Consider the following 16,240-nt stretch of genomic DNA (forward strand, 5'->3'; position numbering starts at 1 on the left):
CTAATTTTTCTATTTCTTTGTTAGCCAGGTATGGTTCCCAATCAGAGGCAGCTGTAAATCGTTGTCTCTGATTGGGGATCATACTTAGGCAGCTCTTTTTCCCACCTTAGATTGTGAGATCTTGTTGTTGCATAGTTGCTGTCTAGCCCTGCAGAACTTTATGTTCGGTTTTGTATTTTGTTGTTTTGTCGGAGTTCAGTATTACAAATCATGAACACTTTCCACGCTGCGCTTTGGTCTCATTCATCTAACGACAGACGTAACAGTCCTGGGATTCATCATTACACACACCTGGCATCCTTCATTATGTGCACCTGCAATTCATCATGATTCACACCTGGACTCCATTACCTTTCTCATTAACTCCCCTTTATATGTCCCTCCCTTATGTTCATTCCTCAGTCGGTATTGTTTCCTGTTTTCATGCTATCGCACCGCTGTTACGCTGTCGTGTTTCATGTTTGTTGTTTTATTAAACGGTTCACCTGCTTCTCGACTCACAGCGTCATCGTTACAGAATACTGACTCAAACCATGGAAGCAGCAGGAAATTCAGTACATCAGCCCATTCTTCAACCCGCTGAAGTCAGCGATGCCCATTTAACCCTCCCAGATAAATATGACTTTACACAAATGCAATGGTACAACCCAGAAGTCTCAAACACAATGTTTAATAGGGGTTAGAAGTCCAAAACACGCCAGCGTTATGGTGGGTTTATCTAATTGTAAGCTATCAATTAAGGAATCAGTCAATTGTATGTAAAGTCTACGGCTAGATAGGGATCTGGCACATTTTCCTAAGGATGATACTCTAAAAGTTTTCTCTTTCTGTTATTTCATGCCTTACGCTCAGTATCACACAAAGTTAGAATATTAAAGCTGTTACTATGTATTTCCTATGATAGTGACTAGTATCACTGGAACAGTCACTGTCACAGATGACTTTTTGCATGCTTAATTAACCAAGTAAACCTATTGAATAATTTACCAGTTGTGTGACCTGAATAGTTGTATTTAAGCTCACTGTGCTTCTGCCCACAAGAAGTGATGAAGTACATTGGTATAATGGAGTTTTGGTTTGGTTAGAGCACAAGGCTACAGTACAAAATTCTATGAGCTCAAAAAGTTAAAGATAAGATCAAGACAAGATGGATGCTTGCCTTGATTTGAGCTGCCTTTGATTTGAACTGCACTTGATTTGAACTGCCCTTGATTTGAACGCAAATGCAGCTGCTACAAGAAACAGAATTTATGGAATGGGACATTTTACAAAAAGCCATGCCTAAAACAAAATGTATTTAAAGCCTGTTGTCTGCCATTACTGAATTTGCACTGCCTGCACAAGACAGATCCAAGCAGCATACCACCCTGCATACCACTGCTGGCTTGCTTCTGAAGCTAAGCAGGGTTGGTCCTGGTCAGTTCCTGGATGGGAGACCAGATGCTGCGGGAAGTGGTGTTGGAGGGCCAGTAGTAGGCACTCTTTCCTCTGGTCTAAAAAAATATCCCAATGCCCCAGGGCAGTGATTGGGGACACTGCCCTGTGCAGGGTGCCGTCTTTCGGATAGGATGTTAAACGGGTGTCCTGACTCTCTGAGGTCATTAAAGATCCCATGGCACTTATTGTAAGAGTAGGGGTGTTAACCCCGGTGTCCTGGCTAAATTCCCAGTCTGGCCCTCAAACCATCATGGTCACCTAATAATCCCCAGTTTACAATTGGCTCATTCATCCCCCTCCTCTCCCCTGTAACTATTCCCTAGGTCGTTGCTGCAAATAAGAACTTGTTCTCAGTCTACTTACCTGGTAAAATAATGGATAAATAAAAAATAAAAAATAATAATAATAAACACCTTGTTAACAAACCTCCAGCATTAAGCTTATTCAGAATAACACCTCCCTTGGCAGTTAGGTAAATAGTGGTCTTGCACAAGGTAGGCTGTTACACAACTATAAGGCTGATATGGAACAACACAGATACGATATCACAAAGCAATCTCATCAGGTGATCAAGATTCCAAATACAGCTTTAGGAGTGTTCCCACCATTTTGTTCATGTCACTGGTGAAAAAAATCCATATTCTTGTTTCATGTAACATGTCCAGCAGCTACTTTAGATGCAAGTTCAGTTGCAGTCGCAGTCACAAACACTGGTCCAAAACAGAGTAGTCTTGAAACAACTTCCTCTTTCTCTGCCATTTCCCATTTCGCTGAGAGAAAATAGTGGGTCCTGCTGACAGAGCATATTGTTCTCTTTGGGGAAATGGGTGCTGAAACTCAGGGGACTGGGCGGCCTGACAACAGTCTTTGCTTTACAAGAGGCACTTTGGCTAAAAGTCTGCGCCAAGGTACCCAGTACAGGCCACCATGGCTGCTGCCCATCTGCACAAACAATAAAGAAAGGCTCTTTTTGATTCAATTCTGAAGATGAAGAAAAAAAACGGCATGTAGCCTTGAACCGGCTGCTCAACATTACACAAGAAATGGGTCATTGTTAGAGTCCCCGAAATCACATAATTTCCAGATTGAGGCATACAGTTTAACAACAGATAGCATGCGGTTTGGGAGTAAAATATAACTTTCTGTGGTTCAGGTATAGAAATGTAAGCTCTCTGTAGAATGCATAGCATTTGGTGTGACTAGTTTCCCCCTGTGGTTTGCTGACTGTTCCCCTTACCCCCTGGCTAGTGTGTCCCACAAAGCTCCGCCATGCCAACACGTGGTCTTGCCATCTGTTTGGGTAAGGTTGGTTGTCTGTCAGCATTGGATTAGTCTACTAAAGTGCAATGAACCAATATGCACTGAGCTGAACAAACATACAAAGTTGTGTTTTCATATTAGGCTACCTTGAAAAATGGGCTAGGCCTGATGTTCTTAGGTTGTGCAATACTGAAGACAAATGTGATGGAACTTACATTCAGGACCCTTTTTCCTATCATCAACCAGGTCCTTGCTTATGTTTTAGGTATTATTGTTCATGGCTATGTGGGTTATAGTTATTGTAATGTTTCACTGGTTACCAAGCCTGTGATGAAAACGCCACAGCAGTCCCTCATGTCCTTTGTCCTTTCCATTCCTTTCTTGGCTAAGTTTGTGAGTCCGCATGCGTGCCTTGCTTTGAGACTTGATCGAGCCAGATGAGGTGAGAGCGCCGAGCGATTCAAATTAGCGGGAACCTGTCACTTTAAGAATAAACTCTCCTGTTGCATGGGGAAGCTGGTGATTTTCCACTCAAACTCATATTAAACGCGCACCCGCTCTCAGAAACAAAGGTCAGAGAGAGAGAGAGAGAGAGAGAGAGAGAGAGAGAGAGAGAGAACTCGTGTAATTCATTTCCGATGCAATTGTTTTATTGAGCACTCACTGCACAACACAAGTTTAAGGGACAGCTCGAGCTATAAAATTACCTGGCAGGTAATTAAGCATCATCTTTACCCATCAGAGAGATAAGTAATAGCAAGATTGTTGTTTCTATGTTCTTAATGTATAGGCTAATATTCAAATTATTTTCATGATATAAGTCATATTATGATTTATATTATCTGAATAGAGCAGCCAATGTATTGTTCTGTAACAATTTCTCAAGGTTTTTGACTGAAATATACATGTTGTTCTTTGATGTTTTCAGATATAAAAATAAGTGTCCTCTTGGGAATCTCTCTCCCTGCTTGATAATGTTTTATTTGAAGTGATGCTAATAATTGCTGTGTGTATAAAACCTAATTATGCGGTGCGTGTGTCTGTGAGCGCACATGATGTGTAGGCTAAAAACACCATAGCTTGGAGGGTGCCTTATATTGCTTTTGGACGTCAAACTATTGAATTAAAGCCAATGTTTTTAGGTATGTTTGATTTGTCATAAAATTATGACAAAATGCAACATTAAAGTATAGGTATATTTTGGCTGCCATTGCCTTTGTGAGTGCGCTTCCGGGTTTAAAATACTATAAATTAATAGGCAATATTTCCTACACTATAGCATTGCTTTTTTATAATGCGATGCATTCTAAGAGGTCAACTTTTGGGGTTTGGGTGGATGTATTGCCTTCAAGCCTTCGCACTCCGTTACGATGTTACTGTCTGTCTCTCCCACGTGTGCCTTCTTAATCTAACCTAGTCTATATTCGATGGATTGGTTTTGTCAAAGTGGAATGATGATGAGGACTGTTATTTGAAAGACGATGCTGTTCGTGAATGAGTTGTGACGGTTTAAGATGGTTTTAATACCCGTTAACAGGTTGTACATTTTAACCCACTTATTTTGTCTTTACTCTGCCCGACAGAGTCGCAACTCTCGATAGAGAAACAGGCATTGATTGAGATTGAGGCGTGTCCTTTTTGGTACCATATTTTTTTAGGAACAACAATGTTGTAGTTTGCCATCCGTTGATGAGAATGGATCGACTCTCGCCCTCCATTGGCTTTTGTTCGACTTTAAAGAGGTGACGTTTTATGAATCAGATAATGACATTTCAAATTTGCTGCTCCTTTTGGATAAATACTTATTGATGTGTTGGTTGAGTCTTTGAGACACTGACACAATAGGCTGTAGTAGGCTAGTCTACAAACTAATGTGTCATAAAGATGAAGATGGCTTGTGTTTTTGTTTTGTGTGTCAAGAGTGGATTATGAAACTAGGCATTGCTCTATCTCCTAACCATTGTCTTGGGTCTTTCCTAATCAACCATGAATGAGTTGTTGACAGTAGCCAAGCATACACTTACAGTGATGCTGCAAATATGTTGCTTTCTCACAGAAGCCTGTTTCCAAAGAATCCAAGGATAATGTGAAATCAATAGATATGTGCATTTTATTTTCATTGTATAACTGCATATTACCATTTTGATTCTTCATCTCATATTGTCTTCATTATCTGATCAATCATTATATCTACCCTTTTAATTTTTTAACTCAAATGGGCCCTTGTTGAAGAAGACATCAAAAGGGGTAACTGTATTGATATTTCTGTCATATGAATGTGTAATACACTGCAGCTATACTGATGTGTGCACCTTATTACTGATCCAGTATGCAGTATTCCACACCTATCAAAATAACAGTGCCATGGGGTCAAGCATCAGGCTACATTATCCCACATCTCTGTTATCTGACATACAGTGCATTCGTAAATTATTCAGACCCCTTGACTTTTTCCACATTTTGTTACGTTACAGCCTTATTCTAAAATAGATTTTCCTCATCAATCTACACACAATAATTGACACACAAATTGAAAGTCAATATATATTAAAAAATATTTAAAAAAATAAAAAGAGTTCTTAACAGGGCGTGTTTTTTTTCATAATGACAAAGCAAAAACAGGTTTTCAGAAATGTACAAAAATATCACATTTACATAAGTATTCAGACCCTTTACGCAGTACTTTGTTGAAGCACCTTTTGACAACGATTACAGCTGTGAGTCTTCTTGGGTTTGACGCTACAATACATGGGAATTTGGGGAGTTTCTCCCATTCTTCTCTGCAGATCCTCTCAAGGTCTGTCAGGTTGGATGGGGAGTGTCGCTGCACAGCTATTTTCAGATCTCTCCAGAGATGTTCGATTGGGTTCAAGTCTGGGCTCTGGCTGGGCCACTCAACTGCATTCAGAGACTTGTCCCGAAGCCACTCCTGCATTGTCTTGGCTGCATGCTTAGGGTCGTTGTCCTGTTGGAAGGTGATACATTGCCCCAGTCTGAGGTCCTGAGCGCTCCAAAGCAGGATTTTGTCAAGGATCTCTCTGTACTTTAGTCCGTTCATCTTTCCCTCTATCCTGACTAGTCTCCCAGTACCTGCCACTGGAAAACATCCCCACAGCATGATGCTGCCACCACCATGCTTCACCGTAGGGATGATGCCAGGTTTCCTCCAGACGTGACGCTTGGCATTCAGGCCAATCTTGGTTTCATCAGACAAGAGAATCTTACTTCTCATGGTCTGAGAGTCGTTAGGTGCCTTTTGGCAAACTCCAAGCGGGATGTCATGTGCCTTTTACTGAGGAGTGTTTTCCGTCTGGCCACTCTATCGGGTTCTTGGTCACCTCCCTGACCAATGCCCTTCTCCCCCGCTCAGTTTGGCCGGGTGGCCAGCTCTAGGAAGAGTCTTTGTGGTTCCAGACTTCTTCCATTTAAGAATAATGGAGGCCACTGTGTTATTGGGGACCTTAAATGCTGCAGAAATGTTTTGGTACCCTTCCCCAGATCTGTGCCTTGACACAGTCCTGTCTCGGAGCTCTACGGACAATTCCTTCGACCTCATGGCTTGGTTTTTGCTCTGACATGCACTGTTAACTGTTGGACTTTATATAGACAGGTGTGTGCCTTTCCAAATCATGTCCAATCAATTGCATTTACCACAGGTGGACTCCAATCAAGTTGTAGAAAGATCTCAAGGATGATCAATGGAAACAGGATGCACCTGAGCTCAATTTCGAGTCTCATAGCAAAGGGTCTGAATACTTATGTAAATAAGGTATTTCTGTTTTTCTATTTTTAATGCATTTGCAAAACAAATTAAAAACCTGTTGTCGTTTTGTCATTATGGAGTATTGTGTGTAGATTGATGAGAAAAAACAGTATTTAATACATTTTAAAACAAGGCTAAATGTAACAAAATGTGGAAAAAGTCAAGGGGTCTGAATACTTTCCGAATGCGCTGTAGCTCTCCCTCCTGATATGTAAAATGGACATTTGTTATTGGATTACCCCTTTAATGTATTCCATTTGCTTAAATACAAATGTTGTGCAAGACAAAACCCCAGGTGTTTCCAACGGGAACCGGAGAGCTGGTTTGGGATGTTTGGCTGTTATTTGATGAATGTTTCTCTTTTGTATAATATCATGCTACACGGTAACATCCTGTCATGTTGATATAGAGGGTCCGCCCTCACAGATGAACTTGATTTGAACTTTATCTGCTGAATGTAAAAAGTAAAAAAACAACCTCCCCTTGGACTGTTGTCTCCAGGCAAGCTGCGTCAGTTAAATTTGATCTTCTTAGGGCCATCCCAGAATTCGAAGCCTGGACAAGCATTCCAACTCCATAAATCTATTATATTACATAATAACGATTGTGTGCGGTCCACTGTATATCCAAATAAGGGTGGTATGGGGTGGTGTGAGTAGAAATTATAGAAGCAAAGCTACAAGTGAGCCTACATATTAATTGGTTTGGACAACGTTTAATACTCCACTCTATTAATTAAGTAATTGAGGAATGGTTTGGCTGTTATAAAACATGTAGACAAGGCTTCTTTTTTTTCAACCATGCCCAGCGCATGAGGGGCGCATGATTTGTCATAAACAGAAGATATACGTTTGACTAAAGGTCTTATCAAATCATTTGATATTTTACAGTCTTTGATTCTGTCTTTAATGCTTCAGTCTCAGAAGATAATGTCAACAGTCTAAGAACACAATGCAGTGGAATAAAGTAAAATAAACAAAAATCCTTCATCCTCTAATGATATCAAGAAAAGTTAAGGGTCTGCAGTTTCATATAAACATGTTGCTTGACTTTACATTGACTGACAATTTAAAGCAACTGTATGAAACAGGAGCTCTGTCACACTCTTACTCCTCTGTTGTCTGCCAATTTGTAACAGAACACAAGACAAATCTCAAGGAAACTCATTCACAGTATAACTTTGGTTTCTTTAGCCTCTCTGGGATATGTGGGACGGTAGCCTCACACCTCGTCAACAGCCAGTGAAATTGCGGGGCGCCAAATTCAAAACAACAGAAATCACATAATTAAAATTCCTCAAACATACAAGTATTTTACACCATTTTAAAGATAAACTTGTTGTAAATCCAGCCGATTTCAAAAAGGCTTTACGACGAAAGCACACCAAATGATTATGTTAGGTCAGTACCTAGTCACAGAAAAACACAGCCATTTTTCCAGCCAAAGCGAGGAGTCACAAAAAGCAGAAATACAGATAAAATGAATCACTAACCTTTGATGATCTTCATGAGATGACACTCATAGGACTTCATATTACACAATACATATATGTTTTGTTCGATAAAGTTCATATTTATATCCAAAAATCTCAGTTTACATTGGCGCGTTATGTTCAGTAGTTCCAAAACATCCGGTGAGAGCCACATCAATTTACAGAAATGCTCATAATCAACATTGATAAAAGATACAATGGTTATGCATGGAATTTTAGATCCACTTCTCCTTAATGCAACCGCTGTGTCAGATTTTTGTTTAACTTTGCGGAAAAAGCACACCATGCAATAATCTGAGTACAGCGCTCAGACAACAAAACAAGCCATACAGATATCCGCCATGTTGTGTAGTCAACAGAAGTCAGAAATAGCATTATAAATATTCACTTACCTTTGATGATCTTCATCAGAATGCACTCCCAGGAATCCAAGTTCCACAATAAATGTTTGATTTATTCGATAAAGTCCATTTATGTCCAAATATCTCCTTTTTGTTCATGCGTTTAGTACACAATACAAACTCACGAGGCGCGGGCAAGTCCAGGCGAAAGTTCAGACGAAAAGTCATATTACAGTTCGTAGAAACATGTCAAACGAAGTATAGAATCAATCTTTAGGATGTTTTTATCATAAATCTTCAATAATGTTTCAACCGGAGAATTCCTTTGTCTGTAGAAATGCAATGGAACGCAGCTAACTCTCACGGGAGTGCGTGTGATCAGCTCATGGCACTCTGCCAGAGCTCTGCCACACCTGGCTCATTCAGCTCTCATTAGCCCCCACTTCACAGTAGAAGGCTCAAACAACGTTCTAAAGACTGTTGACATCTAGTGGAAGCCTTAGGAAGTGCAATATGACCCCATAGACACTGTATATTCGATAGGCAATGATTTGAAAAACTACAAACCTCAGATTTCCCACTTCCTGGTTGGATTTTTTCTCAGGTTTTTGCCTGCCATATGAGTTCTGTTATACTCACAGACATCATTCAAACAGTTTTAGAAACTTCAGAGTGTTTTCTATCCAAATCTACTAATAATATGCATGTATTAGCAACTGGGCCTCAGTAGCAGGCAGTTTATTCTGGGCACTTTATTCATCCAAGCTACTCAATACTGCCCCCAGTCCTTAAGAAGTTTAACATTATGTAACAGAAAGTTTCTTTGCACTATGCAAAACAATGTGAGTTGTTGTATTTTTCCAGAAGTGGCAAGGATATTTGCAGTGTGGAAATATCATTTGAAGTAACTACTTCTGTGTGTATGTGTGTGTGTAAAAGCCTGCCAATAGCCAAGCCCTGTCTTCTGTCAAAAGGATTGCGCAAATCCTGTAGTCAAGTTTAACACTGTTTTTTAATTACCGTGCCAGCTATTGTACACGTGAGATCCTTTATGAGTATATTGTGGTGTCTAAACATAACAGGGAAGAATACAGGAACCATCACCTTATTAGGTGTTGTTATAGAGTGTGCTGTACCTGGTTTACGTTTCAGAGATAACCTGGCACACGTCATGTCAAAATGGAGTAGAAGGCTCGCAAATACACCACTGAGAAACTTCCCTGATTATATCCTGCCCCCTGATTTTAAGAAAACTATATTTATATTCACAAACAGTTCCCATAGAGATATTTGAAAGTCTTTGCTGTGATGTAAAATGACACAGTCATAAGCAGTTATAATAGGAAATGTCCCACATTTCCAATGCTATGTGGAAGTGGGACATTAAGACAGTAATACATGAAAACTTAGCATGGTCAGCCAAGCCAGTCATCAGTCCCTTCCTTCAGTCCCTGTCCAGCCACCACCCCTTACTCACATAATGTTTTAAGAGGGCTTCTTTCTCCTGCCTGGAAGCTGTCCCATGAGGCTTGATTTCCTCTGCATGCTCATGGCCTACTACTCCGCTCACACCCTCCCTCCCTCCCTCTTCCTATCCTGTCATCTGTTTCAGTTACATGAATAAGAGGTGCCTGTGACACATGCAGTGTGTGTTGTGGGGGGGGGGGGGGGGGGGGGGGGGGTGGGGGGGGGTGTTGTAAGTGGGAAGTGGAAATTTACAGTCCCGAATCAGTATCTGGAGAGTTGGTCCGCGACTGCGAGGCTGTGCCCAATCTCCACATAGGATTTAATTGTCTTTAGCTGAGGGCGGGACTCGCTGTCAGCTTCACTTCTTGTGAGCAGTGTTGGCATAAAGACATTCAGTACAGAGGAATGGTGACAGCTGAGAGAGAAGCATACTACATATATCCACAGCCATGAAGGAAATGTAAGTCTTTGGAATTACTCAACTGAAATAATAACATAGCCTTATCTAAATCTGTATGTCAAGTGATTATTAAGTTATGTTTTGGGATGCTTTTTGTTTAATCTGAATGGACAATTTCATGTAAGTACTTAGAAACCTTCGAATTAGCACATTTTAAACGGCTTTGTTAATGCTTTGTTTGAGTGTGAAAAGGGGGAGCTACTTCACAAAGACTAAGGATTGCATTCAGTCCTTTATTTCCATTTGCCTTTTATCTTTTGCAATGCATGTTTCTTACAGAATCTTTCTTTATGTTTGATTGAATGCTAAGTTGGTGATGTGTCTAATGCGGTGTTTTCAGATAATGACAGTGTGATTTTTTAGAAGGGTTTGAGAATGTCTGGTCAAGGGTGTCTGGGTGGGTCATGTGGCAGATCCCACGGACGGTTTGCCTTAAGTCTGACGGCAGACAGCCTCCCAGCACCCAGCAGGTGAAAGCACATAGAGCAAGAGAGTGATAGAGGGATAGAGAGAGGAAGAAAAATAGAGTGTGTGAGAGCTGATACAGTTATGTAATGAGGTTTGAGAGTGGAGAGCAATTCAAGTTGACTTGTCATGCATAACAGAGACAGAGAGAACCTGGAAAATGACAGCGGAATGAGCAGAGCGATGGAGAGGACCTTAACTGGAGCTTGATTTAGTAATGAGGGGCTGTGTGGTTGTAGCTCAAACAGCCATTTAAAGGGCAATTTCACATTTTGTCAATTTCATATTCAGCACCACCCCAACATCAACTTATGTGGACATTTTGCGTTTCTATGTCTTGTTGTAAAAAAGATAGAGGAAGATAAGTGTTTCCAGTGACATCATCAGTGTGCATCGTGTGATTTTTTACCAATTATGAGTAGGCATTGCCCACTAATTGTCTACTAATTAGTTGATGATGTCATTTGAAACACTAATCTGCATATCTTTTTTAATACAAAACATAGAAATTATCCACTTTCACATATGTTGATGTTGGGGTGGTGCTGGAGATTATGAATATGAAGTTAAAATTAAATTTCCCTTTTAATCATTTAATGAACTAATAAGTAGTTATTTGAGACTGCATAACAAGTTAACTTTTTTATCAGACTCTGAAAAACAGAAGCACAGAGCGGTCACTGGTCAATGAGTGCAGCTTTGCATTATATTTTCACAATGTGGTATTTGTCTCTGAGTAGCTACAATGTGTGTGGAGTTGCTTAAAAGCAGCTCTGTTCAATTTCTTAGTCTGCCTGTACAGTGGCTACAGGATGTAACTGTCTGGAGTGCTAGTCACACGACAAGGTGAATGAAGATACCTTATGTTTTAAAGATCTATGGTTGCCTTTCAACTGAGAGTAGTTTGGATAGATTGTTCTGTAAACTGGTAATACATGTATGTATTTGAAAAGCAAAAGCAAAAATTATAACCACAAATGGTGCTAAGTGTTAAGTGGCAAGTCCAAGCGCTCGTGTAGGTTTGAAAGTTAAAAAGCCTTTAATGTATGGGCTGATATTATTAAAATACACCAATGCGTATAGGCTTACATTTCATCAGGGTGTCTGACAATAGTATGTATTGTTGAGAGATCCAACTATAAATAAACTTAGAATTTTACTGTTACTTTTAGAGGCTTAAAGAGAAATGTTTACTTATTGGAGAAAGATTTGTTCTCTAGCTATTGTTCTGTGAGTCTTTTGGAAACCAAGCACCTAGTCAACTGACTCGTAAGCTTTTGTGAGGCACACAATCTTCAATGACAGATTTCCATTGGAGCCAGCAAGAGTAGAGGGGAAGCCTTTAATGTTCTCCGTTTCTGTGTTTCTGCCAACTGCATTTCAGTCTGAGCCTGCCTCAAAAGGACAGGAAACCTTACTCTGTTACACTGGTATTATCAGACTTACAATTAATCATAGTTGCTTTTTTCATTCTTCCTGTTTTATACGACACCATTCATTGTATTCCTGCAGGAAGCTTAAATCCATTTGTGTCTTACCATGTCCAAGGAATTTATCCTGCCCTGCCATGCTTTGATTGTTTTACAGCCCTTTGGCACAGGCAGGGAAACGGGATACCTGAGACAGTAATTCCAAATCCTGTCTTTCTTGGAAAGGCTGTTTACAGTATAAACATTCAGTGAACTTAAGCTGTGGGATCTTCTAGAACCCATCCAAGCTTTCGGAATGGACACGGATGCAGAAACGGCCTTCAGAAAATATTCACACCCCTTGAATTTTACACATTTTGATGTGTTACAGCCTGAATTTAAAATGGATGCGCAATACCCCATAATATCAAAGTAGAATTATGTTTTTTAGAAATGTTTACAAATGACAAAAAAAATAAAAGCTGAAATGTCCTGAGCCAATTGGGTCAGTAACCGAAAGGATGCTGGATCAAATCCCCAAGCTGACAGGGTACAAATCTTCCCCTGAACAAGGCAGTTGTTCCCCAAGTGGCTGTCATTGTAAATGATAATTTGTTCATTTTGTAAAAATGTGCTTAACAAGTCTCATAATAAGTTGCATTAACGGTGTTTAATATGATTTTTTTAATGACTACCTAATCTCTGTACACCACACATACAATTATCTGTAAGGTCCCTCAGTCGAGCAGTGAATTTCAAACACAGATTCAACCACAAAGACCAGGGAGGTTTTCCAACGCCTCGCAAAGAAGGGCACCTATTGGTTGATGGGTAAAAAAAAGCAGACATTGAATATCCCTTGGTGCATGGTGCGGTTATTAATTACACTCTGTACGGTGTATCAATACACCCAGTCACTACAAAGATACAGGAATCCTTCTTAACTCAGTTGCTGGAAAGGAAGGAAACTACTCAGGGATTTCACCTTGAGGTAAATGGTGACTTTTAAACAGTTACAGAGTTTAATGGCTGTGATAGGAGAACAGTGAGGATGGATTGTGGTTACTCCAATTGAACGAGTGAAAATAAGGAAGCCTGTACAGAATATTCCAAAGCATGTATCCTGTTTGCAACAAGGCACTGAGGTAATACTGCAAAGAATGTGGCAAAGAAATTCACTTTTTGCCCTGAATACAAAATGTTAAGTTTGGGGCAAGTACAATACAACACATTACTGAGTACCACTCTCCATATTTTCATCATATAATGCGTATGCTTGTAATTGTAATAAAGGACTGGGTAGTTTTTCTGGATAAAAATGGAGCACAGGCAAAATGCTGCTTCAGTCTGCTTTCCACCAGATACTGGGAGATGATTTCGACTTTCAGCAGGACAACAACCTAAAACAAAAGGCCAAATCTACACTGGAGTTTCTTACCAAGAAGACAGTGAATGTTCATGAGTGTCCGAGTTACAGTTTTTATTGAAGTCTACTTGAAAATCTATGTCAAGACCTGAAAATGGGCAAATAATGGGCAAATGTTTCACAATCCTGGTGTCGAAAGTTCTTGGAGACTTACCCAGAAAGACTCACAGCAGTAATCATTGCCAAAGTATTGCCTTAGGGGTGTGAATACTTATGTCAATTCATATTTATGTATTTCATTTAAAAAATGTACAACAATTTCTTAAACATGTTTTCACTTTGTCATTATGGGGTATTGTGTAGATGGGTGAGAGAAAAAAATGTAATCCATTTTGAATTCAGGCTGTAACGCAACAAAATATGGAATAAGTCTTGGAGTATAAATACTTTCTGAAGGCACTGTATCTTCTCTAAATTTGCTTTTAGCATTAGGAAAATTATTTGGCAGTGATTCTGGTTACATTTTATGGTGGATATCATGAGTTTGTCAGTGTTGTAGTTATTTAATAAGTTATTTTTAGTCCATACGTGGTCTGAAAGGCATACGGTATATCCTGTTCAAAAGATGTATTTTCCTTAGATGACAATGTACCCCCACCTTGAAGGGAAGGGTAGGCTGTTGCTTCTCCTTTTATTAGTGTTCTTCATGTATTGTTCGAGCTGCAGTACCAGCAGACCTGTGTGTTTGAGTGGCACTTAATTAAAATACTATTTCTGTGTATTTGATTATTTTCAAATGCACAACCAAAAATAAGTACTTTTATTTGAGTATTTGAATAGTTATTTGTAAAATAGTGTGCCAAATGTTATTTGGCAGTATGTTCAATGCTTATTTCAAATACCGTTTTCAAATACCTGAGTTAAATGCATGGGAGTGTATTTGAGTCAGTGTAAATTCGTTTTCCATATACTTTCCAAGTGTATTTCCAAATACATTAAAATATTAAACTACTTTTCAATAAAATATATCTGAATACTTACTTTGAAAGTATGTGAAAGCAATTGAGCTATTTGACATATTATTTGAACCCAGGTCTGATTACCAGGACATGTCTCAATATGATGTCCCTGGTTAATTAATGGATACAAAATCATACATAATCAAGATTTCTTATATTATGCACATAGAAATTATATTTGTACAGTGCAAGTGAAGAGATTATTCAACCCAGAGAGATTTGCAATGCAAGATGGAATGTATATCTAATGGGGAGTAAATAAAAGAGAACTGTGGCGAGGAGGAAGCGATACAATAACTCCTGTAGCAGTTCTCATTGCAGGCTCTATACTGACACATAGCTGTATCACTGTATCACGCCATGGCTGACGATACAGCACGTGAGAGACCCTCATCTTGCTAATGCGACGTCCTATCTCTGCCTTATCCGGCTCACGTCTCTCTCTCTTCCTGTTCATCTCTCTCTCTCTCTCTCTCTCTCTCTCTCTCTCTCTCTCGCTTTCTCTAATTCTCTCTCTCTTTCCTTGTCCTTGTCCTCTCTCCTCTCAACCTCTATAGCATGGCACAGAAAGAGAAACTCCAATGTCTGAAGGATTTCCACAAGGACACGCTGAAGCCTTCGCCAGGGAAGAGCCCAGGCACGCGGCCGGAGGACGAGGCAGAGGGCAAGCCCATCCAGAGGGAGAAGTGGGCCAGCAAGCTAGACTTTATCTTGTCCGTGGCCGGAGGCTTTGTTGGTTTAGGGAACGTGTGGCGCTTCCCGTACCTCTGCTATAAGAATGGTGGAGGTAGGCATTCAAATGAACATGGGCCCTTTCTCCATACAGACAGGTCTTAAAGTTGGGGTTCACACAAGTTTGATAATAGTTTTCAGGAACCTATAAAAAAAACTCAAGTCGGAGACTGCAATTACAGGATTTGGATTTGTTTGTGAAATGGCTGTGGGTGAGCACATACTGTAGACCCTGACATTTGTAGGCTAACTGTCTGTTCCCTTTCCCTCTCTCTCTCTTCCTCTCCTCCACCTAGGTGCGTTTCTCATCCCCTACACCATCTTCCTGTTTGGTGGAGGCCTGCCGGTGTTCTTCCTGGAGGTGGCTCTGGGCCAGTATACCTCTGAGGGAGGCATCACCTGCTGGGAAAAACTCTGCCCCATCTTCACTGGTGAGTCACTACACTGCTTCCCATTATCCTAATACCATTCTCCCCTATTGCCATTAAGGCCAGTCGTCATCCGGGAAAGTAGGCAGGGAAAGGAGGTTGTGTAAGCCTTCTTGGACATGTACTGTAGGTGGTAACGTCAGCGACTGACAGAGGGATTAGCGAAGAGCCTAAACACAGTTTCCATTAGCGTTGCTCAGGCGGGGCGCCAAACCTGCTTTGTGCCTGCTTAGTGCCTTGTCCCATTGCAGAAAAAAATCCCTACTGAAAATAATGATGTTACCAGACCTTGATCTAGCCTCGATGTTATTCACGTCCTGCTTTAAAAATGAAAAATAAACGTATTCCAGTGACAACTACTGCAGTAGTTCTGTTTTTCTGACTGCTCTTGCGAAACTCGCTAGCAGCGTCCAACAACACTGATTGTGCTGTTGGTCTGTGGGTTGCTAGACTCAGTACACAGACATTGAGTTCTGCTGAGGTCTCCCTCCCTGTGTTCTGATGGGTAATTGGACCATAGTTACTTCACATATGGATGTGCTTCAGCCAACTTTCTCTGACTGTGTTTTTGACATGCATAAGGATTTAGCTAAAGCACACA

At 40.3% G+C, this 16,240-nt stretch overlaps 1 protein-coding gene across 4 annotated transcripts in view; it reads left to right on the forward strand.

The window, feature by feature from the left end:
- Positions 1-3,262: 3,262 nt before the first annotated feature.
- Positions 3,263-16,240, forward strand: part of LOC110492485 (sodium- and chloride-dependent taurine transporter) — a 33,729-nt gene continuing 20,751 nt past the window's right edge. Inside the window, exons 1-3 of one of the 4 annotated variants that reach the window (XM_036947489.1) lie at positions 3,263-3,411; positions 15,037-15,266; positions 15,508-15,642. In XM_036947489.1, the coding sequence (XP_036803384.1) occupies positions 15,038-15,266; positions 15,508-15,642 (364 nt within the window). In that variant the 5' untranslated portion in view covers positions 3,263-3,411; position 15,037. The other 3 variants (XM_036947490.1, XM_036947488.1, XM_036947487.1) reach the window with 3 other exon arrangements.

This window comes from Oncorhynchus mykiss, chromosome 16, assembly GCF_013265735.2.
Source record: "Oncorhynchus mykiss isolate Arlee chromosome 16, USDA_OmykA_1.1, whole genome shotgun sequence".
NCBI lineage: Eukaryota > Metazoa > Chordata > Actinopteri > Salmoniformes > Salmonidae > Oncorhynchus > Oncorhynchus mykiss.